Source organism: Desmodus rotundus, chromosome 5 (genome assembly GCF_022682495.2).
Source record: "Desmodus rotundus isolate HL8 chromosome 5, HLdesRot8A.1, whole genome shotgun sequence".
NCBI lineage: Eukaryota > Metazoa > Chordata > Mammalia > Chiroptera > Phyllostomidae > Desmodus > Desmodus rotundus.
The window spans coordinates 40228889-40254008 of NC_071391.1; the positions used below are offsets into that span (position 1 = coordinate 40228889).

Genomic DNA, 25120 nt, shown 5'->3' on the forward strand with positions numbered 1-25120 from the left:
GTTCATGAGATGATAGATTGGAAAAGGTCTCTGAAAAGCAGTTCAGGACAATGTCTAGTTGCTGATATTGTTTAAGGAACAGGTTGACTTAGCTCTGAGCCTGTACATGGGCTTGGATCTTTGATGTTTGGGTGGGGACCCTAGGAGGAGTGAGACTGAGGGGAGGGGTTGGCTTATATTCTGAGCCAGCCAGAGACTAGGTCCTAGGGACCTGCTGCTCTGGGCTCTGCTGGGCTGACACAGCAGAGGCTGCAAACACACCAGCATACCTGGAACGGGTCAGGGCCCTCTCAGGTATGGGAGGGATTTCTGACCCCCCTCCATGCCTTTGTGGTTTCCCCTAAACAGTGATCCCCTACCACATCCTGATTGTGCCGAGCAAGAAGCTGGGGGGCTCCATGTTCACCGCCAACCCATGGATCTGCATCTCGGGAGAACTGGGTGAGACACAGATCCTGCAGATCCCCAGGAATGTGTTAGAGATGACCTTCGAGGTACGTGTTACCTGGGAACAACAGGCTCTGTGGGGATCTGAGTTTGCAACAGCTGCTTTTCTGGAGCTTTCTGCAGAGTTTTTGGAGGCCTTGCTCTGTAGAGTGTTATGCATCAGCAGAGCTGACCTGTCTTGAGATGATCAGAGGCCAGAGCCAAGAGTTGACCCGAGGAAGGGGGAGCCTGCCCTGTCTAAACAGTCTGTGGCTGGGAGGCACTCACCCATCTGAACATGCATACCTCCGTGTCCATGGTGTGTTGAGAAATCCCTGAGAGTTCTTTCAGCAGCTGGGCCCAAGTGTTTGCTGAGACCTCTGAATCTCAGGCTGCTATCCCATTTCCAAAGCTGCCTGCTCCCAGGCCCCATTCTCCCTCTACATAGCAGCATCTTCTTTCTCACCTTCGTGAGGTAGTGCTGTACTGCCAGCTTTGCCGGCAGGTGGAGCCATGAGCTCTCTCCTTGCTAGGTTGCAGGCAGCCAGTCAGATCTCTGCCTCCAAGGAGTGCCACTGTTTTCTCCTGTTTTCTTTTCCTATGCCAACTTCTCTACTTGGCCGTTCTCTCACAGTGCCAGAACCTGGGGAAGCTCACTACTGTGCAGATAGGCCACGATAACTCTGGGCTGTATGCCAAATGGCTGGTGGAGTATGTGATGGTCAGGAATGAGATCACAGGACATACCTACAAGTAAGTGTTCCCTCAGCTCTGCTGTAAGGTAGAGGGGCAAGGTGGGCCAGGGGCTGTGTTTGATGCTTGGGTATGTGGAGTGTTTGGCTCCGCCTTATGCACCTGAAAAAAAATAGAGGGAGGATTTACCAAGTGAAGCTATGTGGCATTTCTGTGGCCACGCATCACTCAGGTGGCTTCCCTGATGATAACCATGGGATGGATGAGCAGGCCCTTCAGCCGTAAGGGGAAGGACACTGGAGGAGCTGGCAGCTCTGACAGGCCATCGCCTGACCCTTAGGTTTCCTTGTGGCCGGTGGTTGGGGAAGGGCATGGATGACGGAAGCCTGGAGCGGGTCCTAGTTGGAGAGCTGCTCATGTCGCAGCCCGAGGTGGACGAGAGGCCCTGCCGGACGCCGCCCCTGCAGCAGTCTCCCAGCGTCATCCGCAGGCTTGTTGCCATCTCCCCCAACAACAGGCCCAGTGAGTAGGGAGAGAGGCTGGGCCCCCATGCTCCCCAGCCTGGGAAATGTGGACAGATCTCCAGGAGCCCTGATACGTTAGCCCAATCCCAGCCTGTGCAGCTGCCTTAGGAACCACCTCTGCCCACAAAGCAGCCTCAGGGGCTTTGGCCCTATCCCTAGAGGCCTGGAAGGAGCGGGGAGAGCTTGTGGAGGCCAGCTTGGGTCCTCTGTCTTATTTGTATATGATGCTGGAGCGGTGAGGGGTTACTTTCTGGCCTTCTCTTTCTTGGTTCCTGGGCTTCACAGCCAAGTCTTGGCCTACTTTTGGTTGCCAAAAGTTCCAGGGTAAAAATGGAAAATAAACTGTACCAGCATCTCTTAGAGACAGAACTCTTAAGATAATGGGCTTTGCCTTTTCCCCAAGATTTTAGGAAGAGCTGGCTCAGCAAAGTTGGGTGGGTGAGAGCCACTCTTCCCAAGGTCCAGACTACCCTACCTCTCCCATGGGCCTTCCCAATGTCCTCAGTCTCCTGCTCAGTCAGCTAGGCACTGTTGGTGACGGGTGTCTGCTTGATTTTTCTCAGAGTTGAACACGGGGCAGATCCAGGAGTCCATTGGGGAGGCAGTCAATGGCATCGTGAAGCACTTCCATAAGCCTGAGAAAGAGGTGAGCCTTCCTGTCCTTCAGCCCAGGGCCTTGTATTGGGTCAGAGAGAATAATGTTCCAGGCCCCTGTGCTCGGACAGCCCAGAATGTAGAGTGTGTGCCTCAGTTAGGTTGAGACTGAGCTGATTCTTCCTCTGAGGGCCTCTGCCTTGGGTTACCCTGTTTTCCTTACACACCAGTGACCCAACAGAGTCCCTGGGCCTCTAGTGAACAGTGTGTATTCCTGGGGTTTTTTTTTTTTTTCCAGGATTTGCCTGGTCTCCCTGAATAATGGCCACACTGGCTTTGTTCCCCTGGTGGGGACCCACATCCATCATCTATTCATTTGTCCATTCATTCAATAGCTATTCACTGAGAGCTGTTTTGAGTTAGGCACTGTGCCAGATGCTGGGGGACTAGGCAAGGGTCCCGCCTGTCTTTTGCTGCCCTCCCAGCTGTGGGTTGTGGGTTTGGGGATAAGTGGTGGAGGGCAGCCTGGCTGAGGCAAGCTTGTCACTCTTCCCTGTTTCCTTACCAGCGAGGCAGTCTGACGCTGTTGCTTTGTGGAGAGTGCGGCCTTGTCTCGGCCCTGGAGCAGGCTTTCCAGCATGGATTTAAATCACCCCGTCTCTTCAAAAATGTCTTCATTTGGGATTTCCTGGGTGAGTTGGACTAGGATGTGAGAGGGGAAAGCATGCTGAGACATGGGGACTCACCACCGTAACATGAGTGCTAACTGCTGGGGTCTGAGGTACAGAAGCCAAATCAGGCGACTCTCAGATTAGGTCTGTTGTTTGCCCTGCCTTTTCCCAAAGGCGGTGATAGAAGCCCTCCCGCCCTTTGCCCCCACCTCCTGAATTGGACAGAAAAGGTCCTTCCCAGGCATCTGCTGTACAGGCTTAGTCGTGAGCGCTCGCACTTTCTCCTCGTAGATCTAGTGGGACAGTCGGTAGCATCGGACCCCAAGCCCTGTGTTGTGCCCACTTGGAGAATTTTTATGCAACAAGTTTCTCCTTCACAAATGTTTTTAAATCTTAAGAATGGGGAAAGGACCATCTTTGTATCGGGGGCCACATAAATTTAAAAAATAAGGATAAGGAATATAAGGATGATTTTGAAAGGTGATTAGTGACGTCACAACACTCATATTATTCCTGGTAAGTTATTTACATCAACATCGAGAGGCCTGTGGCAGGTGGCCTGCAGGGGTAGATTGGTTTTAAGAGACACTGTCATTGGCAAGCTTTTCTCCTCTTCACAGAAAAAGCACAAACCTATTATGAGACTCTGGAGCAGAATGAAGTTGTTCCTGAGGAAAACTGGCATACAAGGGCCCGAAATTTCTGTCGATTTGTCACTGCAATCAACAATACTTCCCGCAACATTGGCAAGGACGGCAAGTTTCAGATGCTGGTGTGCTTGGGAGCCAGGTACTGCAGCCTCATGGGCCGGAGTACATAGCAGCCAGCCTTGGCAGGGGTGCTGCAGTCCCGGTGTGGTGCGGGGGTGGGTAGTGGCTGATGAGCAGACGCTCCTGAGCAGGTGAGGCCTTAGAGGGCTTCCAGGAGGCCCTTAATTTCCTTTATGTACCATGCATATGGGGGGGATCTTTGGGGGTAGGGATGAAAGTGTGTGTGTAACTGGGGAGGAAAGGCCGCATTTTGATGGGAAGGAATAGAAGCACCCCACTGATGAAACTTGAAAGAGTATATGTAGTCATTCCTTCAACAGACATTTGAGTGGGCCTTGTGATGGTAGGAATAGAGCTGAAGGAAACATGGCCCTTACCATGTAGAAGTTCACTTGTCCCAAGTAAATACAGTACAAGGCAGAAGGTTGTGAAAGTCCAAAAAAGGAGTGCACGTGTATGGGGTACGCTGGAAAGGTAGAGGAGAAAGATCAGAGAAGGCTTCAGGGGGTTGGCGGTAAGGATAGAGCCCTTGAGGACCTGGGACAGAGAATCCTTCCCTATCAGGACAGAGTTGTTTAACCACGGGACTGCAGTGGTGTTAATATGGTATCATAGGTGGTATGCGGAAGAGTAGGCAAGATTTTTAGGGGCTCTTCCCGTAGGTCAGGTGAGAGCATGAAGGCCAAATAAACTTGAGCCTGTAGTTTTGCAGGCTGTGGAAGGGAGGGAGTTGGTGTGGTGGTGAACAGACTCTGGAACCAGTTCACTAGTTTCACAGCCCAGACCAGCCCCTCACTAGATGTGTGATCTTGGACAAGCCTCTTAACCTCTACGTACCGTAGTTTCTGCTTCTGTAAAGCGGGAATTACAGTAGCCCTGATAGCGCCTGCCTTATGTCACAGGGTTAGCCGTGACAGGTAAGCAGTGTCTGGTCCGTGCTAACTCTGTGTGGATGTTAGCTCTTAGCATTATTTTTGGTGGTGGTAGCTGTGGGGAGGAGTGATTGGCTATTGGCTAGAGATGGGCTGTTAAGATGAAGTGCTGACTAGATTTGGTGTCTGGTTGGGTTGTTGAGGAAGGGAGGGGAGGAAGGGAGTGGTGGCAGGGACAGGGCTGGTTTGGGTCAGATTGGGTTGTCTCTCCTGGGGCTGGGTGTCTCTCTGTGGGAGCCTTTTAAAGCCAGGTAAGGCCTCTTCACCAAGCCCTGTTAGAGGAGGAAAAGGGGGCTACGGGGAGCTATCTACTTCTCCAGCTTCAGACTTTGTTCTAGGAGTGATGGAGCAGGTTTCCCCTGGGCCTGGCACTAATGGTGTCCCTCCCTTTGCCCTCTGACCCTCCTGGACCGATCCTGCCCTGCCAGAGATCACCTCCTGCACCACTGGGTTGCCCTGCTGGCCGACTGCCCCATCACTGCACACATGTACGAGGACGTGGCACTGATCAAAGACCACACACTTGTCAATTCCTTGATCCGAGTGCTGCAGACATTGCAGGAGTTCAATATCACGCTGGAGACGTCCCTGGTCAAGGGCATCGACATCTGACCTCTCAACACCAGCCAGCAATAGGACTGAGAAAGACTCGCCCTGCAGCTCCAACCCGTCTTCCCAAGGGACGTAAGCGAGTTGTGCAGGAGATGGAGAGATGTATACTCACTGTAAAAAGAAAACTAGAGGATTTTTGGAATAAATAATCTATTTTAGAGTTTATTTCTGATTTGCTTTTTACACACTTTCATGTGAAAGAGTGATAGGAGAGGGAGACGAGGTTGGTGCCGCTTATTTTGAAGCTGGCGCCCTCCCTCGCCGCGGCCGTGTGCTGGGGGCCTGCGGCCTCCCTGGACTGAGGCTGGCAACGCGTGCGGGGCAGTTCTGCTTCCTCGCCTCGCTGCGTCAGTGAGGCCATTCCACATCGTTTTTAAACTAATGTTTTCTATATTAACATTATTATGGATATTTGGCTTTCTTGGGCCACACACAGGTGTGCTGAGTGGAAGCCCCAGGTTCCAATCAAAGGGATTTTTAGTAGTGCCTCTGCAAGCACTGCCAAGTCAGTCCCACATCTTATCTTCTTCTTGTTCTTTTTCTTTTTTTTTTTTGGTCAGTATTATTTGGGAAGAAGACACGCTGAGGTGCATCATTGTGCAGAAAATCACGTTGCCTCTTGGCAAGCAGTTGCGCGGAGTAAACATAAGCATGTTTTAACAGGTTTTCCTTTCCTTCGTATTATTTATTTAACCCTCCATTGTGTGTTTTTAAGTCTTTCTTTTTCTTTTTTCTTTTTTTAAGGAAAAGAAAAGCTTGTCACAGTCTAACTGGCTATGTTATTGTTAAATTTACGTTGTTTTGCAACTTAGAAACCAGCTACAGTATGGCCCACTTAATAAAACACCTGAAACAAAACTGTGTGGGTCCCTGATTTTGGGGGGTTTCCGAACCGTGGGCCGTGGAGGGGGCAGTGTGGTCTGTCTGAGAGGTCCCGGCCGCAGTGTCACTTCTCTCCCTGGCTGGCTTGGGGGCCCGTGACTCCTGGGTCCTTCCCGCTGCAGCACCGGGAGTTTTCATAACCGTTAACTCTCCTGGTTGAGGAGGGATGCAGACATGGGTTACTTTCCTAGTCTACAGGGGAGGAGGCGGAGACACAGAGGGGGAAAGACCCAGCCAGGGTTGCAGGATGGGCCATTTCTTGAAGGGAAGTCAGACCAGGTGTGGGAACATCGGACACTGGAGATCCTTTCTGCCCTCAAGGGAAAAAAACCTCTTTCTTGAGACAGAGGTTTACTTTTCTTGGGATGGCAGGTGATGCAGCTTTATGAGAATCTTGGGAACCAGCTTCCTTCCATTTTATTCTTCAATCAAGTTGCTCTGTAGAGGCAGGAATCTCCAATGAGCAGATAGAACACCTCAAAGCAATAAGTGCCCTTTTGTTTTTCAAATTTTCATCTGAGGCTATGTTTATTGATTTGAGAGAGAGAGAGAGAGAAACCTCAATATAAGAAACATCAGTCGGCTGCTTCCCATACGCGCCCCAACCCGGGATCGAACCCACAGCCTTTTGGTGCATGGGACAACGCTCCAACTAACTGACTCACCCGGCCAGGGCTCATTGTCCTCTTTTGTGTTTCCCTGCGGTCACATGTGCTGTTCCCTCTGCCTGGAACGCTTCCCCTCCTTCTCACTTCTTGCCCGTTGTTCAAGCTTTGCTTTAGGAGTCACCGCCTATAAAACCTTCCTTAATTCCTGCTGGGCACAGTTAATCGTGCCCTCAGTGTGCTCCAGTGGTTTCTTAGGTGTTGGTACTTCCTCTCCAGTTGTCATCGCCCGCTTTCCTTGGGCCCACTTTCTAGACTGAGCTCCGAGAGGGGAGAGAGGGTCTCTTGTTCATTTTCACCCCTGGTGTCTGGCAGGTGGGTGAGTTCCTAGACAAGGATTTTTGAAGAGTTGACCAGAGACTGGAGGCTTCTGAGACAGCTGCAGTATAACGTCCTACAGGCAGGGGGTATCAGTGGGCTGCACTACAGCTGTCTACCTGAAGGCCACAGGGGAACCTAGTTTCTTTTGGAAGTGGAGGAGGGAAAGTGGGGAGAGGTGAGCTGTGGGCCTGGAGCAGGAAGGGGAATTTCTGGCCGGGCAAGAAGGGCAGCATGGACCTCAGTGTGTGTCTGTTGTGGGCCTAGGCCAGAGACACCTTTACACAACACCTCTTTTCCTCACAGTTCTGCAAGGTAAATGTAGATTATCCCTGGTTCACAGGTGATGAAAGCAGAGTTCAGGGTTTAATCACTTGCCCAAGGCCACGTGTTGGATGCGAAGTTTGCAGTTGCCAGAACTGTCTCCCTCCCAGCTTGTGGCTCTTCTACTGACGTCTGCTCCCCTGTCTGATGCAGGTCTCTCCTGAGACGGCATCAGAGTGACCTACCCCAACTGCTCTAAAATACCAACAGGTCAGTCTCAGCTACTTTTTGTCCCCTACATTCTGTTTTATTTCCCTTCTTAACTGTTATGCTCATTATTTGCTAATTCTAAATGTACGTTTTATAAGGGAGGGACACGGTCCACTTTGTCCACTGAGTAGTAACTGGCACATGGGAGGTACCCAGGAAGTCTCTGGGGGGTAAATGAATTCATTGGCCATGGTTAAGATCACAGACTGTGGAGTCGAAACCCTTAGATTGAATCCTTGCTCTGCTGTCACCTAGAGCAAGCTATCTAAACACATGACTTTCCTGAACCTCAGTTTACTCATCTGTAAAATGGGGGTGATCATAGTGCTTGCATCAGGGTTGTGAGGACCAGATAGCTCTACCTGTGCGTCTGCAGCGGGCAGGTGTGTACTAAGTGCGTGACAAATGGGGGTGGTTATCACCAACCTATCGTAGTAAGCCCTGTCCTGACTCCTGACAGGAACCCAGACCCCTTGTCCTTCGATACCAAGGGAGGTATCGACCGTGACTTCTGCTCAGGGTAGAGGAACATCAGGAGCGGACCCTGCACATAGAACAGCAGGAGCAAAGGCGTTGTTGGAGCTGTGAAGGTGCTGGAGAGCAAAGCTTACCGAAGCCTCGTCCAGGTCAAGCATGGAGCTTTACCAGTTCTCCCCAGATCTCCGTGCTCCTCTCCCCCCACCCCTCCCAGCTGCCTCCCCCTTCCAACTTCTTGCAATTCCCAGGAATAATCACTTCCTTGTGTTTCTTATTGTTTTATCACCCAAGTGTGCACCCCTACACACTATAGTTTTCAGTCTCACTTTTTAAAAACCTGATACAGCTTTTAAGTTTTTTTTTTTAAATCTGAAGGGCCCCTTGTACCCTTTTCTTTTCCTTACAATTTATCTGTTGAAGAACCTGGGCCATTTGATCTGTAGTTTTGCACAGTCTGGGTTTTGCACATTTTATGCTGGTGGTACAGTTTACTCTCTCACCCTCTGCGTCTCCCGCAAATCAGCAGCTAGATCCAGAGACCTGAGTTGCGCAGTTTTGATGAGACTAGGTGGTGGCGGTGGTGTGCTCGTTTTCCATTGGGGGGGTGGGGGCGCACGTCATGTGTGGTGTTCACTGTTTTCTACGTTAGCAGCCATGGATGCTCGATGCCTTCATCCTGGAAGTAATTCACTGGGTGGGGGGTGCAACATGGAGGTATTCTAACCCATCATTTTGTTTTAACTTATTAGATGGAGTAATTTCATAAAGCGATGCTGTCCCTCATCTATTTGATTTCTCAGTTTGTACAGGAAAGCCAGGATAAGTGCATAATTCTTTTATTTATTCAACGTATAAGATAATGAACTGGGCTGAGTCCCTGTTTTCCTCAGAAGGTGGTAATTTTTAAAGACTATTATGATGAACTCAAGGGCTTAAATGTATTTGATGGGTTTTATTCCATTGTAATTATTCATCATTACCGTTCCATTTTGGCTATGGGGAACTTTGTCAAGTTGGCCCCTGAGTTGTTTGACACAACCCTGGCAGTTGCTTTCTGGAGTTTGAAGATGCCACAGGCTCATCTCGTGCTAGAGTTGGAATAGTTATTTCGCGTGTGCTTTACGCGTTCCTGATACATCAACATAAAGGCAGCCCTGCCACCTCCTGCTGTTCAGGCTCAATGATCTTCGCCAAGATGGTGACTTTTTTTTTTGTCAGCTGGTCCTCGGGCACAAGGAGTCCAAATTACCCTGATGGCAGCCAGAGCTTGAGATTCAATGTACCAGGACCTACAGAATGTGGTTCTGTGTCCCCCGGCAAGAGAGTACCATTTTTGGGGACCAGTTCTTCTGACCCTGCAGAACCCGGAACTAAAGAAACAGGAAACACAATGTCCCTCGCTGGCTCCTTGGAAGAGATTGTAAATGTGTCCGCTCCCGCTTCTGCCCCTTGGATCTGGGACCTACGTGTTCTTCGTTAGAGACACAGTACCACATCCTAGTCTCTGATTTAATGCATTAGATCCTGAAGGATGGACCCCCATCCTTGCATAATTTTGCCTCAAACTGTTGAAGCTAGTGCTTGTGTTGTGCCTTCAGTGGGCCATTCCAGTGCTCATTGAGGTCGGCAGCTTCTGGAGGGTACAGTATACACAGGACCAGTAAATCGTGATATCACAAGCCTACTCCCCAACTTTCTTCCCTGTGGAATGGGTGCGCTGGTTTGATGCCATGCCGGATGGAACTCCACACCTGAGGGTCAGGTGTTCTGTAAGCCTCTGCATATTGGTGCTGTCCCAGGTTCCGTGGGCAGAAAAGGCAAACCTATCTTTGTGTGGATGAGCTGCTGGCTCTCCCAGGGTGGAAGGGGCTTGATATAGTTGATCTGCCACCAAGTGGTCGGTCGGTCTCAAGGCTCAGCGCTGGTCTCTCTTGCTGGCTGAGTGGGTGTTCAGAGGCAGCAGTAGCTTAGATTAGCCGTGGTACATGGGAGTCTGCTGTCGGGCCTCTGCAGAGCCTCTGTTTCTGCCACTGCGGCCAATTCTGTCCATGTGCCTGCTGTGCCAGTCCCAGTGTGACCAGTGACAGAGTGTCTGGCTCATTTAATCTGCTTGATCATCCAGTTTCCTCCTGTGGTGGGTGCTCTGGTGGGTGCTAATGTGTGACACAAACCCCTCAGATGTGGTGCCTGCACCTAAAACATCTGTCCCTGTGCCTCTAACAGAACCTCTTGTCCTCGGTCTCCCAGACCTGTTCTTTCCTGTTCACTGACCAGCCGGCCGCACCACTGGCCCCTGCCCAGGCACGTGAATATAGTCTCCTGCATGGAGCTCTCCTTCCACAGCCAGGCGCACCGCTTGCTCATTGGGAAGATGCTTCTCTCACTTTCCCTTGTTTCCTACTGTCTTTCAAGGCAGCCCCTGAACGTGCCTGTCAGGCAGCTGCTGTCCCCTTGTGGCTCCCACCCACATCCCAAGCTGACCTGTCAGCAAACCAGGCTCAGTTGCCATTTCCTTCTCACCGGGAACTGCTGCTGACCGCACCTGCCTTTATGACTTGGCAGTTCTGACAGAACCCAGTTCATAACGGGAAGTTCTGGATGTGCTGTCACTTGATGCTCGTGGTCTAGCATTTCATTTACACCAGGGCCCAGCCATGTGATGGGAGCTGCTTCTCAAAAGGTGTGTAATTCTCCACTGCAGGTGGCCCGGCTTTGCTCCAGAATCCCAGGGGCTTGCTTTGTGGTTCTTGCGCTGGTTTGCATCTTTACCCTTCACTGACCCTTCAACCCTATAGAGTCCTCTGGATCATATGACCCAAATGACAGAATATTTGCTTAGCAGCTTGGACCTCTTGTGGAGACCTCTTCTGCTCCAGGTGCCATTCAGAGCTGGCAACTTCCTGTGTCACCAGAGACTTCCTGGGCTGAATTTCTGGACCGTGGCCTCCAGCACCCAAAGAGCCCTTTCAGGTGTTGTGCTTCTTTCTTTGTGCTAGAGGGTGCAAGAGGCACCAATTTGAAGGGGATATTTTGGCATTCCCATGACCGCTGGACACCTAAAACCTTCCCTGAGGTAGCAGGTCACTGAGTCTTCTTCGGGTTTATACCCACCTTCGGGAGCACGTGTGTCTCACCAAGGTCTTCGATAAACTAGCCGCCTCTTGGTTTTCCCATTCAGTCACCTTGATGTAATGGACTTGTGATGTTCTGTGGGCTGGGCAGATGGTCCGGATCTCCTCGAACTCTTTGAACTATATTATGACAGAAGGCAAAAGAGTTAACATACCTTTGGGGAAAACAGTAAATGAGTAGTAGTGTCTATTCCACCGGAGTGTGAACTTTCTGATCTTATTCCAATGCAGTGGCCACATACCATGTATCTGGGGCCCGAGTCGTCTGCCCCAGCAATGATGGCACATCCAGCACAACAGGGCTGCTACTTGGCTGGACCGTGGTGGCCTACTCTCTCCAGGATTCATCTGGCTTTCTGGCAAATTAAATGGAGATGTGATAGGGACCACCATCCCTGCATCCTTTAGGTCTCTAATGGTGGCCTTAAGCTATGCCAGCCTCCAACCCCTGCAAGATGTGATGATGTTTTTTTTATTTAGTATCTTGGCTAGGTGGGGGTGAGAGCAGTTTCAGAGACTTCTGCTTGGATTTCCCCCCTGTGATTGCTCTGATCTGCGGGCTAAGTACTCATGTGTTAGGGTTACTCTGATTGCCAGTATATCAATTCCAGTTACACATTTGGGGATGAGGGAAATGACCAATTGGATGGACCTATGGACCCAGGGGACTGCAGTTGGGCTTCAGCCAGGACTCTGTTATTTAGCCGCAGAAGGCCCACTTCAGTGTGAGGCCAGACCTTTGTCCAGTAGTCCTCGAAATGCCTGGGCGTTCCTCTTTCCACAGTGTACTCGTGACAGCCGTGGGTCATTCCTGGGTTCTTAGAGGGATCCTCAAAGTAAATAGTTGTCCCTAGGTCTTGGGGACTGGCCTTCTGTTCAGTCAGTGGGTTCTGGATCTAAATATTAGCTCAGATCTAGGAGGTGGTCATGACTATACGGACATGGCCACCCTCTGCTACTCAGTGCTTGTCCTCTTCTGGTTGTAGATGTTAAACGTCCCTGTTGCCTGTCTGTTTTGCTCCTAGGGACATGATGTTCTATTAACCATTTTCACAACTCCCTTGGCTGTTTTTCCAGCCTTGCGAGGCTTTAAGGGTATTGTCACTCCCTGAAATCTGGTGGTTAAGTTCTACCACCTGGCAGCTCTTACTTCAGGGCCTCATCATTTCCACGCCGTTTCTGAGCTAGCTTGCCTCTGTCTGCCCTGGCCTGACACTTGAAAGCAACAGTGTTTTTATTTATTCTTCTGTTCATTTATGTAACAAGTGTTTATTGTGTCCCAGTCGTGTGCCAGACACTATCCTAGGCGTTTAAGAAGCACTAGGGGTGGAGGTGGAATTGGAGGGGAGGGAAGGGACTCTAGCATTGCTCCAGAGGCAAGACTGTACAGCCTGGTGAGGGACTGGATGCGGGCTGGGGAAGAGGAGTTGCCAAGGTGTCTCCTCGGCTGGAGGGGCCCATAGCACACGCTTCAGTTCACGGCACAGACCGGTGTTCCTAGCCGAGCTAGAATGTGTGGGGCGGTGTGTATGTCCATGCTCACGTGTTTACAGTCACGTGTGGGATGCCCTTCAGCTGCTGGAGCTTCCTTCACTCATACCAGTTCGGAGGCAGTGGGGCAGGCTGAGCCTGTGAGAATCCTGGAACTGGAGGTTCCTTCCTGCCGTTTCCTGACCCCGCTTTTCCTCTGGGGTGGGGCAGGCCCTGCATACTTCTGGCCTGGCTGGGGTCGCAATGATCTCAACTTCCGAAAGGTTTATTCTAGGGTCTGACTTTTAACTCGAGCTGCCCAGGCTGGACAGTTGCAGCAGCCTCGGAACTGCAGGATTAATTGCTGAGAGTTGGTTTCGATGCCTCGATTGCTCCCCCCAGACCTGGACCAGACCGCGTGTTACCCTCCATCTCAGTTCAGACTCTTGGATCCTGGTCTCCTGCTCTGTCGTTGGTAACTTCTGGCCCCTGGGACAGCCAGTGCCATCCCTACCTCTGTGGGCAGTTGTGGACCAGGCAGCTGTTTGAATCCTTTTTTAAATTTAATCTTTATTTTATTTTTTCCCATTACCATTTAGTCCCCTTGTACCTCCCTTCCCCCCTCAATCATCTCACTGTTGTGTATGTCCATGAGTCCTTTTTCCTTTTTGCTCAGTCTTTCCACCCCCTAACCCCCTCCCCCGACTAGCTGTCATCTGCTCTCCATCTGTGAGTCCTTCTACTTCACTTTCCCAAAACGTTGCTGTTCTCAGTGATGTTGCAACTGAGAACCAAAATACAGAACACATTAGGGACAGGCCTTCCCATAGAGAAACCTTTAGCCAGGATCTTGTAAGACTTGGTAAAAGCTTCCTGGCTTTGTGTTTCTGCCTCTTTATTTTAATTTTGGCATTTAGAGGCACCTTCAGTGAGAGCTGGAATTGTATGACCTCAGCCCACCACTGTGGCTCCCTGCTTTGTACGTTTTTCTAAGCTCACCCTCTAGCATCATGGGACTCCAGGATATTTACACCTTTGTAGCAGAAAGCAGTGATAAAGTTGAGTTAAAATGGGTGCTTGGTGCTCTGGCCGCAGTCAGTGGACACATTGTCCCACAGACCAAAAGGTCGTGGCTTCAATACCTGGTCAGGGCACATACTTAGGTTGTGGATTCAATCCCCTGCCTGGGTGAGTATAAGAGGGCAACCAATCGATCCCCCCCCCCTCCCTCTTACTCTCCCTGTCTTCCTCCCTCTCTAAAAGCTATGAAAAAATGTCTTTGAGTTAGGATAAAAAAAAATGGTGCTTGGTTTTGTTTGCAACAGGTTTCACTTTCCTGAATCACAATTTAAGGTGATTCTTTTGGGTAGGTCTTTATTTAGATAAGGTTGCTGAACCCCAAAGGTTGGCACTAGCCTGGAAAGATGGGACACCTAGGCTTTAGTCTGAGAATGCTGCGGGACCCAGTCCCCCAGGTGGTGGCCTTCCTAATCTCGGTGTCCTCTCATCTGCCTCAGGCTATGGCTGTGTGCCGAAGATAAAAGGACCCAGCAAATAAATGCGGTTCAAAAATAAGTTAGTAGCAGTCAGTCAAGAAAGTTAAATAGAAGACATCCAGATTGGAAAGGTGGAAGTAAAACTACCTCTATTTGCAGATGCTGTGATCTTGTATATAGAAAGTCTTAAGGAGTCTACTGAAAACTATTGGAACTAATAAATGAGTTTCACAAGGCTTTAGGATACAATATCGATATGCAAAAATAAGTTCTTTTTGCATAGAGCAATAAGCAAACTGAAAATTAAATTAAGAATATAATTCCATTTACAACGGCATCAAAAAGAAAAAAAATACTTAGGAATCTTTAACAAAAGAAAACTATAAAACATATATTCTGAAAACTATCAGACGTTGGTAAAGGAAATCAAAGAAGAGCTAAATAAATAGAAAGACATCCATGCTCATGGATGAGAAGACTTAATATCGGTAAGAAGATGGCGGTACTCCCTAAAGTGATCTGTAGTTCAGTGCAGGCCCCATCAAAATTCCCCCCGACTGCAGGAAGTCATACACTGACCCCAAAGTTCATGTGGAAATGTAAGGAAGTGAAGATAGCCTAAGCAAGCACGAAAAAGAAGACCAGAGCTGCAGGACTGCCATTGTCAGTTTATGACAAGCTACAGTAATTAGTGTGAGGAGAGACGTGTAGATTGTGTCACTGAAATGAGTTCCAGAATCAATTCTCATATTTACAGTCAATTGCTTTCTGATGAAGGCGCCAAGATGATTTGATGGAGAAAGAATAGTCTTCTTCAATAAATGGTGCTGGGACAACTGGATGTCCACATGCAAAAGAATAAAGTTGGACCCCTACCTCACACCACATGTAAAAATGGACTCAAAATGGGGTGCAGGACGGATAATGCTTATGTGTGTGGTTTCTCAGCTGGCCTGTTTCTTCTCTCTAGTTTGAATCAAACAGGCATTGACCATAAGTTCCATGATGAGATCAGAGAGAAATTCTACCAGGGCAGCTTCCCACACAATACCATGTGATAGCTTGGTCAAGGGCGGAGTCCACAGACCTAGTGACAATGATGATGATGATGACTGTGGTGACCACTAACCTTTAGGAGAACTAACTGTGAGCAGAGTGCCGTTCCAACTACTCTACAAGTATTACTCATTTGATTCTAACAATATTATCATCCATATTTTACAGACGAGAAAACTGAGGCACGGGGGAAGTGAACTAACTTGCCACACAGCTGGTAAACAGTAGAGCTGGTGAGAAAGGGAGAGCTTCCAGTGGAAGCCCAGACCGACGATATCAGCGCAGAGGAAAGGGTTGGCATCTAGTTTGATTCAAACTAGATGAGGTGAGGGCCTCACCTGGTTTGTGCTAGTCACATGTCCTGGGGGAGGCCTGTGGCTGACCTGCCCCACTGGGATCAGCAGCCTCATGGAACTCCACCCTCCTGCCTTGGCCTACACTCCCTGCTGCCTGGCACGGAGCAGGAGCCTGTGGGCAGTGGCCGGGCTCGTGGAACTTGATGTGTACACTTGCGCATGGACCGAACTTCTGACTTCCACGGTGCTTCTCTTACTGGAAGTAATTTAATTATAAAAGCATTACATACTCATTCTAAAGAATGCAGAGTCTTACCCACGTAACAGGGAGTCAAACAGAAGAACTAGCTCCAGCTGCCTGTTCAAGTTGGAGGTGATGACTCTTAAAAGTGTTCTTGATGGTTTTTGGATGTGAGAAGTTAAGATTTTCCTGCTGGAAAAAGCAGGTTCCATGAGGGAGACCTCGTATTCTGCATAAGAAAACTAAGGACTCGAAGGATTTGGCATTTTGATGGCAGATGAGGACCCAAAAGACACAGATTGGGGCAGGGGCCAGAGGGGAGGGCACCCAGAGAGGGGCCCAGCCTCTGTGAGAGAGGAGGGTCTGAAAAGACTGTCCAGTGAGAATCTCCCCAAAGCAGGGTCAGCCAGCGCAAGCAGGAGCAGGGCCACCCCTGGGGTTGTAAGCTGTCTGCAGTGCCACATAGGGTTGTAGCCCCCTCAGTCATGCCTGAAGTAAGATATTCTTTGAGGAAATCAAGGAAAGGGGACAGTATTCCACGTTTGTGTTAACTAGGGACAGAGAGAAGGAAACAGCTGCAGAGAGCGGGATGCCAGGGAAATTGAGAGCGGCAGGAAGGGGAAATAGGAGTAAACATGACTGCCAAGCAATTCGCACCAGGTTCGGGGAGAGCATTGAGCTTTGCACGGTATGTCGGATGATTTCAGGCAATTCCATTAAATGTTGCAGAAAGGATGGAAGACTTGGGGATACAGAGATGGCAGATACCGAGGCTACAAGCATAAACAGATGGAAGTTACAACCCTTCCACACCTCACCCTAAAACATTTCGGTGTAGACAGCTTCAGACTTTTTTCTGCACATATATACTTCTCTGTCTAATTTTAAAAGTGGGATTTAATGTGCACAGCATTTTTCAGTCTGCTTTTCCCACTTACCATGGTATTATGAACATCCTTTTGTTTCAATAAATATTCATCTTGGTATCAATTTTAGGGGCTGTATAGTACACAGCCAAGGCTTAATGTTTTGGTTTTAGCTGTTTTCATCAACATTGGACATACTCATGGTTTGAGGAGTCAAATAATTGTATAAAATTTGCTCTGATAAATAGCGATCCCTTCCTTGCCCACTCTCCCTCTTTGTCCAGAGCAGAGACCACCACTCTCATCTCCATTTCATTTTTTTAAAGGTTATTTATTTATTTATTTTTAGACAGAGGGGAAGAGAGAGAGAGAGGGATAAAAACATCGACGTGTGGTTGCCTCTCACACACACCCTACTGGGGACCTGGCCTGCAACCCAGGCATGTGCCCTCACAGATACGTGCCCTGACTGGGAATTGAACCTGCGACCCCTTGGTTCACAGGCCGGCACCCAATCCACTGAGCCACACCAGCCAGGGTCTCATCTCCATTTTAGCTAGTTATGTTGATATTTACCCCGGTGTCTCTAAATAACTGGTTTAGAATTGCTACTTACTGATTTTCCATTGTAGGTATTATTTCTTGATTTCTTGATATGGAAGTTGAGGATTTATCTCACTTTCCTGCTACACTGCCAGGACACATGTCCCCATCCTGCTGTCCTCCTGATAAAATGTTACGGTAGTTTTGGTTAGACCAGTGTGTAGAGTTTACATTGTTACAGTTATGTGAATGCTGTTGATAGCTGCATGGTGTAGCAAAATATGATGAATTGTCCTTCACACCACAATGTTTATTTTCTCTGGAGTTGTCTTCTGTTGTAGGTTGGCGTTTTCCAAAATGATCTCTGAGATGAAGTTCAGTGTGTAGGATGTGCATTAGGGAGCCCTTAGGGAAGGGAGCCCTTCTCACACCTGTGAGAAGAGGGGAAGGCTGGGGACTGGGGATTGGGAGCAGGGGAGGGAAAAGTCAGGGTGCCAGCCAGGTCAGAGCACAGCCCTGCCGTCACCATCGGAGCTCTGGGGTAGAGTGGTCCCTTTGGAAGGTTTTTTAGTTTGCATCAGACATCCTGTGCATTTTTCTCTCTTTAAAGAAGACTATCCTGGACTCTCAGACCTGCCCCCGGCTGGACTAGTGGCTGCCTCGGGCCCACTGTCTTCCCGGGCTCTCTTCTCTCCTGGGCTTTAGGGCATCTCGTTGTATGAAGGTCCTGGCCCTGCACTCTGCTGAGCTGAATATTCTGTTCTCCTGGATCCCACGCCTCCCTCTTTCTTAGCTTTATTCCCTTGTTTGAGTGGAGCACATCTCCCAGTAGCATCCCTGGAAAGTCATGGGACATAATTTTTTTGATATTATGTACACATAATGTTATTCTGTACTTACACATTACTACTTCAGAAAAATACAGTTTTCATGCTTGAACATACTATTCCTCAATTTAAAATGCATTATTGCTTCATGCCTTCTAGCTTCCAGTGTCACTGCTGAGAAGGCCAAAGCCGCTCTAGTGTCTGACTCTGCAAGAGCGCTGTTTTTCCCCCTTCTGGAAACTCGTAGGACCTTTTCGTTTCCGGTGATGAAGTTTGCCGCGGTGTGTGTGTGTTTTCATCCACTGTAGGCACCTAGTGGACCCTTTCAGTTCATTTGGAAATTCATGGGCTTCCTTTCTGGGAAATTTTCTTAAATTATCCTTGGGTGTTTTCCTTCTGTTTTAATCCTGTTTTCTCTTTCTAGAATGTCTGTTACTGACATACTGTCTGTTCTACACCTCCTCTTACCTCTTACTCATTCGGCCATCGTTTTGTGCTTTGTTTTGGGGAGATTTCTTCAGTTTTATCATTCAGCACTTTTTAAGTAAGTTTTTAAAATGAAATATAACACAAAACAATAGCGTGCACAAATCACACGTATATGTGCAGTTTACTGAATTTTCACAAACTGAAAACACTTGCATAACTCCCTAACTCCCACCCAGGCCAAGGAACAGAACATTGCTAGTACTAAGCACTCCGCAACCCTCTTATGTCATTCATACACACACACACACAAATATATGAGTGTCATATGTTTATGTATATATATCTTTACATATATATACATAAATATACATTTACATATATATGTGTAAAATGACACAATAGAAGATACAGAGCAAGACAAAGAAGAAGAAATGGATGAAGAAGAACAAGAAACAGTAAGGAAATCTACAGCTGAAAAAAAGATGAGTTATAAATTACACCCTCACCATTTGGACCCTGTCTGGAGAGGGAATGTGAAACTTTTGGGAGAGACTTGCCCTTGGACCAATGACTATGGCCAAGAAAATGGAATGTGCTAATTTATCTAAACCAATTTTAGCCCACTCCTGGAGATGGAATTAGGCTCAGTTTTCCCAAGCACATGGGTTGCTTAAAGGAGAGGTGAATACCTGAATGAAAATTGATGCATTGGAGGAGAGCAGGGGTGACAGATGATTAGGAGGCAAATGAGAAATGTCTACTACATTTTTTTAGTAAGTAAAATGGGCTTAATTAAGCCTTGACTACTCTTGGAGCCCCTGCAGCACAAACAGGTGTTGGCAGAGGTTGCCCCAATTTCCCAGGAACTAAATGACCCTTTTTGTGATAGATTTGTTTGTTGGTAGTCGACATTGACTTCCAAGCCCTTGTAGTATGCCTTTCTGCATTGCAAAGCCTGACAAGCTAATAAAAACAGCAAACAGTATTTCCAGACTCCCTTGCAGCTAGGGTCCTGGATACAGTTTACATTGTGCCAGTGAAATGTTCTCATGTGTGATTTGGAAAATAAAAGTGAAGCATAGGCTATTTTCCAACTGCTTTGGGCTTTGTTTTGCTTATAGGAAACATTGTGGGTGGGGTGGAGGAGGGGGAGAAAAGGCATACAACTGTAATTGAATAACAATAAAATTTAAAAAAGAAACATTGTGGAGATAAGTCTATTAACCAGTTTATAGGTATTGAGAAGCAGTTGCTGTAATGGCAACTTCTTCATATCTTGATTCTTGAGAGATTAAGTACCTTGTACAAGGTTACATAGAAAATAAGTGATGGTTCGAGCTCAGATGTCTGAATTCACAGCAACTCAGAGTTCTTGAGGTTGGCCCATGTTGTGTAGAAACAGTGGCTTCCCTGGTGGGTAAGGTCTGGTGTCTTCTGCGAGTCATTCCTGAAGGCCCAGCCCAGAGCTCACCCCTCTAGCTCTTTCAGTCATTTTGGAACCTCTCAGTTCCTTCTGTTATATACTTTTAGAGCCATTTGGATTTCCTGCACTGAAACCTTCTCACTAGCGCAATAAGAGAAACACCCTTCTGGGATGTGGACAGAGCTAGCTTATCTCCTAAAATCCCAGGTTTCCTAATTACAGTCCCAGCATGGGTATGGATTAATAGTCATGCTTCTCCCAACAAGCAGGGGCAAGTCCGTGTGCTTTGCACAGCTGTAGAGTAGCCTGAATAGAGGCAGTCAGGAAATAAGGCACCAGCCCAGCTTGGCTTCCGTGGGTCCTGCCTCCACGGGGTTGGCGGGGAACGAGAATCTCTTTTACTGCGTGCCCACTCTACACCAGAGCCTGCACTCAGCACTTGACAAAGATCACCTCATCCACAACTACTACAACCCTGCAAAACAGGTGTGATTACCCCCAGTTCACCTATGGGGAAGCTCAGGCTCCAAGAGGCTAATGTGACCTTTCCAAGACCCCACAGATAGTAAGTGACAGGATGAGAGCTAACGTCCATGTCTGTCTGCACGCTCAGCTTATACTTGTCTACACTTTTTATTTAAAAAGGTTTTTTTATACATAGAGGGGAAGGGAGGGAGAAAGAGAGGGAGAGAAACATTGATGTGAGAGAGAAACATCCACCTGCTGCCTCTCAAATGCGCCCTGACCTGGGACTGAACCCGCAACCGGGGCGTGTGCCCTGACTGGGAACGGAACCAGTGACCTTTGGCTTTGCAGGATGACACCCAACCAACTGAGCCACACTGGCCAGAGCTCATGTACATTTTTCAACTGTCTTAATTGTGAGTGTAATATCTGTTCACTGTAGAAACTTGGGCATCACCCCTTTGGTGTCACAGTAGCAAGATGGTAGCAAGGGTTACTTTTTCTGCAAATGTATTTTCATAATTGTAAATCTCCTGCTCTTATCACATAAGCTGCCCAGTTTTCATACAAAATGTATAAGTTCTATTCTTTTTCTATTTTTTTCTTGAACACTGACATGAAAAATATTTTAGAAATAAGAGGTAATTGATAAATTATGGTGAAATGAAAGGACATTGCTAATTACCTGCAAAAATTGCAAAATGGATTAACAGATAATTGCAAGAAGCCACAGGTCACACTCGTTATCTTATTTACAGGCTCTATGAGCTAGTTTGAAAGTGTTCCAACATCTCTAATATCAGTCATCTTGTATGATGATTTTAATGACTGACCAAAGAGTGTGTGTGTGTGTGTATGTATTTTGATTGCTAATTATATTCCCATAGTCTTTAGGCAACAGTTACCAATGAAGCCACAAGAATTTAAAAGATGTTATCTGTTGCCTGTTAGACTAAATTGGTCTGGGATGATAACTCCCCATAATCAGGTGTCAACAATTCTAAGGCAGCAGGAGGAATTCTGTTACACTCTGTGGTTGGAAATAAACTACTAACAAACTGCACGTTGGAAATTACCATGATTTTAGAATTGGCTGGGACTAGACTTCACTCACTGTAAGTTGCTCAGGCAGTCACAATAAAAACCAGCTTCTCTCTAGTTTCCTCTTCTTCCTCCTATGGGACTATAGTTACATGGCTCAACGACTAGAAACTATAAAGAATAAAACCTTTATTTAGAAAGTTATTAAATAAAATTCTTTATTTATAAAGAATAATAACTGAAAACCTCCCTCCCATCCTTGACCTCCACCTACCCTGACTTCCTCTGACTTTCTTATATATTTTTGTGTATACAAACTATGTATATACAAACAAATATAAATATAGATTCTTGTTTTTACACAAAAGGTAGCAAAATATACACATTGTTTTGCACTGTTTTCTCTTTTCATTTAAAAGTATATTTTGGAGATCTTTCCATATTAGGAGATGTAGAGCATTTTTATTCCTTTTTACAGCTGCGTAGTGTTCTATTTTATGGATGTCACATAATTTATATTTCCAGCCCCCTATCGATGGCCATTTGAGTTGTTTCTAATCTTTTGCTGCTACAAGCAATGCTGTGATGAATAGCTTTGTACGTGTCATTTTGCACATTTTGTGAAAGTCAATCTATACACTTATTCAATTAATTTAAATAGATATTTTAAGATTGTTTTATAGACTTTATGTCAGTATCTGCGCCCACCACTAATATTTTGAATGTCTGCTTCCCTAGTCTTACCATGAGAATGTGTTACCACACTTTGGATTTTTTGTTTTCATATGTTTAAGATTCATTACGTATCTTTTAATTCATGCTCTTTGCCCATTTTCTATTGGATCACCGGTCTTCACGTATGAAGTCTAGTGGTTCTTTACCTATGAGGGAGATCACGTCTTTGTATTCTGATATGAAAACATTTTTTTGCAGTTTATCATTTGTTCTTTGACTTTACTTATGTTTTTTTCTTTAACATCAGGGTATTTTTGGGGGGGCTATGGTTGAGCTTATTAATCTTTTATGGCTTCTGGATTTGGGGTGATAGAAAGACTTTCCATACTACAAGATAAAACTTTTCTATATTTCTTTTAGTATTTTTGATGCTTTTAAAAAAGTTAAATCTATTATCCATTTGAAGTTAACTCAGTGAGGCATGAGGAATAGATTCAATTTTATTTTTGTCTGGGTGGCTACCCATTAGTCTCAATACCATTGTTTTAGTGATGTATGTTTTCTCCGATGACTTGAGATGTCAGTTTTATTCTGTTGCATCTATGTATCATTCTGTGACTATTTCGGAATATCGTATTCTACTCCATTAAACTCTCTGTGTATGAGTTTAATGCACTGTTCTGATTGCTGAAGCTTCCTCATAACCCTTAATATCTAGTAGTGCTGGTGCGTCTTCCCCATCATTGTTCTTTTCTTCGCACTTTTTATCACTATGCTTGCCCTTTTCTTTTTCTACATAAACTTTAGAATCAACTTATCTAGAAAAAAAAAAAGAGAGCTTGTTGGATCACATTAAAATTTTACATTAAGCTATGGAGAACTGACGTCTTTGTGATGTTGAGTATTCCTATCCAAAAGCATGTTGTATTTCTACTTGTTCAAGTTTTCCTTCGGTTGTGTTTAGTAGTGTGAAAGAATGTTTCTTCAATAGGCCTTGAATATTTCTTGTTGTGCTTATTCCCAGGTATTTAACTTTTTGTTGTTATTATCAATATGGTCTTTTCTTCCATCACACAGTTTACATTGAGAAAACTTGATTTCTATATAATAACTTTGTTCTCTACTACCTTACTGTATTTTTTATTACTGGCAATAGTTTCATTTGATTATCTTCGGTTTTCTAGGTAGACAGTTATATCACCTGTAATATTTCCTGTCTTCCAATTTTTATACCTCTAATTTATTTTTGTCCAGTTAATTTGAATGATATATTTTGTAAAGTATTAAGTAATATTAAAGTGATCATATTTGTCTTGATTTAGAGCTTAGTGAAAATGCTTCTAATGTTTCCCCATTAAGTGTGATGTTGGCTTTTGGATTGCAGGAGATGTTTTTTTCATGTTAAAGAAGTGTTCACCCTGCCCCGACGGGTGTGGCTCAGTTGGTTGGGCAGCGTCCTGTGAAGTGAAGGACCGCAGGTTCCAGTCCTACTCGGGCCACACGCCTGGGTTGCAGGTTTGGTTGGAGCAAGTTCGAGAGGCAGCAGATGGGTGTTTCTCACATCAGTGTTTCTCCCCCTCTTTCTCCCTCCCTTTCCCTCTGTAAATAATAAAATCTTTTTTATAAAAGAAGTATTTATCCCTACCATCTTGAGTGTTTTGTTAAGTATACTGGTTTAAAATTTTCTTTGGCATTTGTGGAGGTTATCATATCATTTTCCTTCTCAAATCTATTTATTATTATTAATGATGTAAGTAGATGTTATTAAATCATCCTTGCATTCTGAAATGTATCCCACTTAATTATGATCCTGAGTTCTGATTAATCTTTTCTGCTTAGGGTTTTTAATTGATGATCATAAGTGATACTGATCTATAGTTTGCTTTTTTGTGTACAATATTATAAAGTTTCAGTATTAATGATATATTTGCTTCATAGAAACAAGGAGGAGTACCAAAGTTTTTTAAACAAGAATTCTTATATTTACGCTTTGGAAGAGGTGTTGAGGGTGAATCCTCATTATATTTCTTTTCTGTTGGACTGTAAGCTCCTTGAGGGCAGGCTTTGCCTCTAATTCATCCTTGTAGCTCCCGCAGCGCCTTGCACAGCGCCTGGCCCACATCCAGGCTGCGGGGAGCAGGGGCTCAGAAGGAGGACCCGATGCCGGACGCCCTGGCATTGAGCAGCAGTTATCTGACCTCTCTCCACGCCAGTTCCTACATCTGACAAGTAATGGCGATAGCTACTTCTCAGAGTTTAGAAGAGGATTAAATGAGCTAATGTACGGGAAGTACTGAGAATGGCGTCTGACATAGTATTAATTCATATATTAACTATTACCATATTTACGTAAATATTTATTGGAAGGATTTTTAACCCTGTGTAAGCAAAAGAGAATGTTGGTGCAATATTTAGAACCACTGAAGAAATAAATGGAGTCCTGGCATTTATACCACGATAGCATCAATTTTCTGAATAAAATAATCATTTATTACTTAGGCCCCTGAGAGGATTCAACCCTATCTACCTATCCTTCTCCCATCTCACTCAGAGGACTGCCTGCTACTCAGTCAAAGTTTAACAGGGGATTATGTGGAGCTGGATAGGAATATTTTTGGCTGTAAATAGCAGAAAACCCAATTCAAAATACCAGAAGGAGATACCACTTCACATCCATTAGGATGGCTACTATTCAAACAAACAAACAAACAAACAAACCCCAAGCCAGAAAGTACGTGTTGGTGAGGATCTGAAGAAATCGGGACCCGAGTGCACTGCTGGTGGGAGTGGAGAGTGGTGCAGCAACTGGGGCAAACGCTACTGCCTTTCCCTGAAAACCTAAAAGTAAAATTACTGTACGATCCCGCAATTCCACTCCGCAGTATATACTCAAAAGAATTGAAAGCAGAGCCCTGGCTGGTGTGGCTCAGTGGACTGAGCACCAGCCTGAGAACCACGGAGTCACAGGTTTGATTCCCAGTCACGGCACATGCCTGGTTGCAGGCCAGGCCCCCAGTAGGGGGCACGTGAGAGGCAACCACACATTGATATTTCTCTCCCTCT

General features: G+C 46.4%; 1 protein-coding gene across 3 annotated transcripts in view; it reads left to right on the forward strand.

The window, feature by feature from the left end:
* Positions 1 to 6080, forward strand: part of DENND5A (DENN domain containing 5A) — a 90938-nt gene extending 84858 nt beyond the window's left edge. For 2 of the 3 annotated variants that reach the window (XM_024558692.3, XM_053924215.1), the window contains 7 exons: positions 349 to 494; positions 1061 to 1179; positions 1460 to 1641; positions 2207 to 2289; positions 2806 to 2929; positions 3529 to 3697; positions 5039 to 6080. In XM_024558692.3, the coding sequence (XP_024414460.1) occupies positions 349 to 494; positions 1061 to 1179; positions 1460 to 1641; positions 2207 to 2289; positions 2806 to 2929; positions 3529 to 3697; positions 5039 to 5222 (1007 nt within the window). In that variant the 3' untranslated portion in view covers positions 5223 to 6080. The remainder of the gene's footprint in view (positions 1 to 348; positions 495 to 1060; positions 1180 to 1459; positions 1642 to 2206; positions 2290 to 2805; positions 2930 to 3528; positions 3698 to 5038) is intronic. The other variant, XM_024558693.4, reaches the window with a different exon arrangement.
* The last annotated feature ends 19040 nt before the right edge of the window (positions 6081 to 25120 follow it).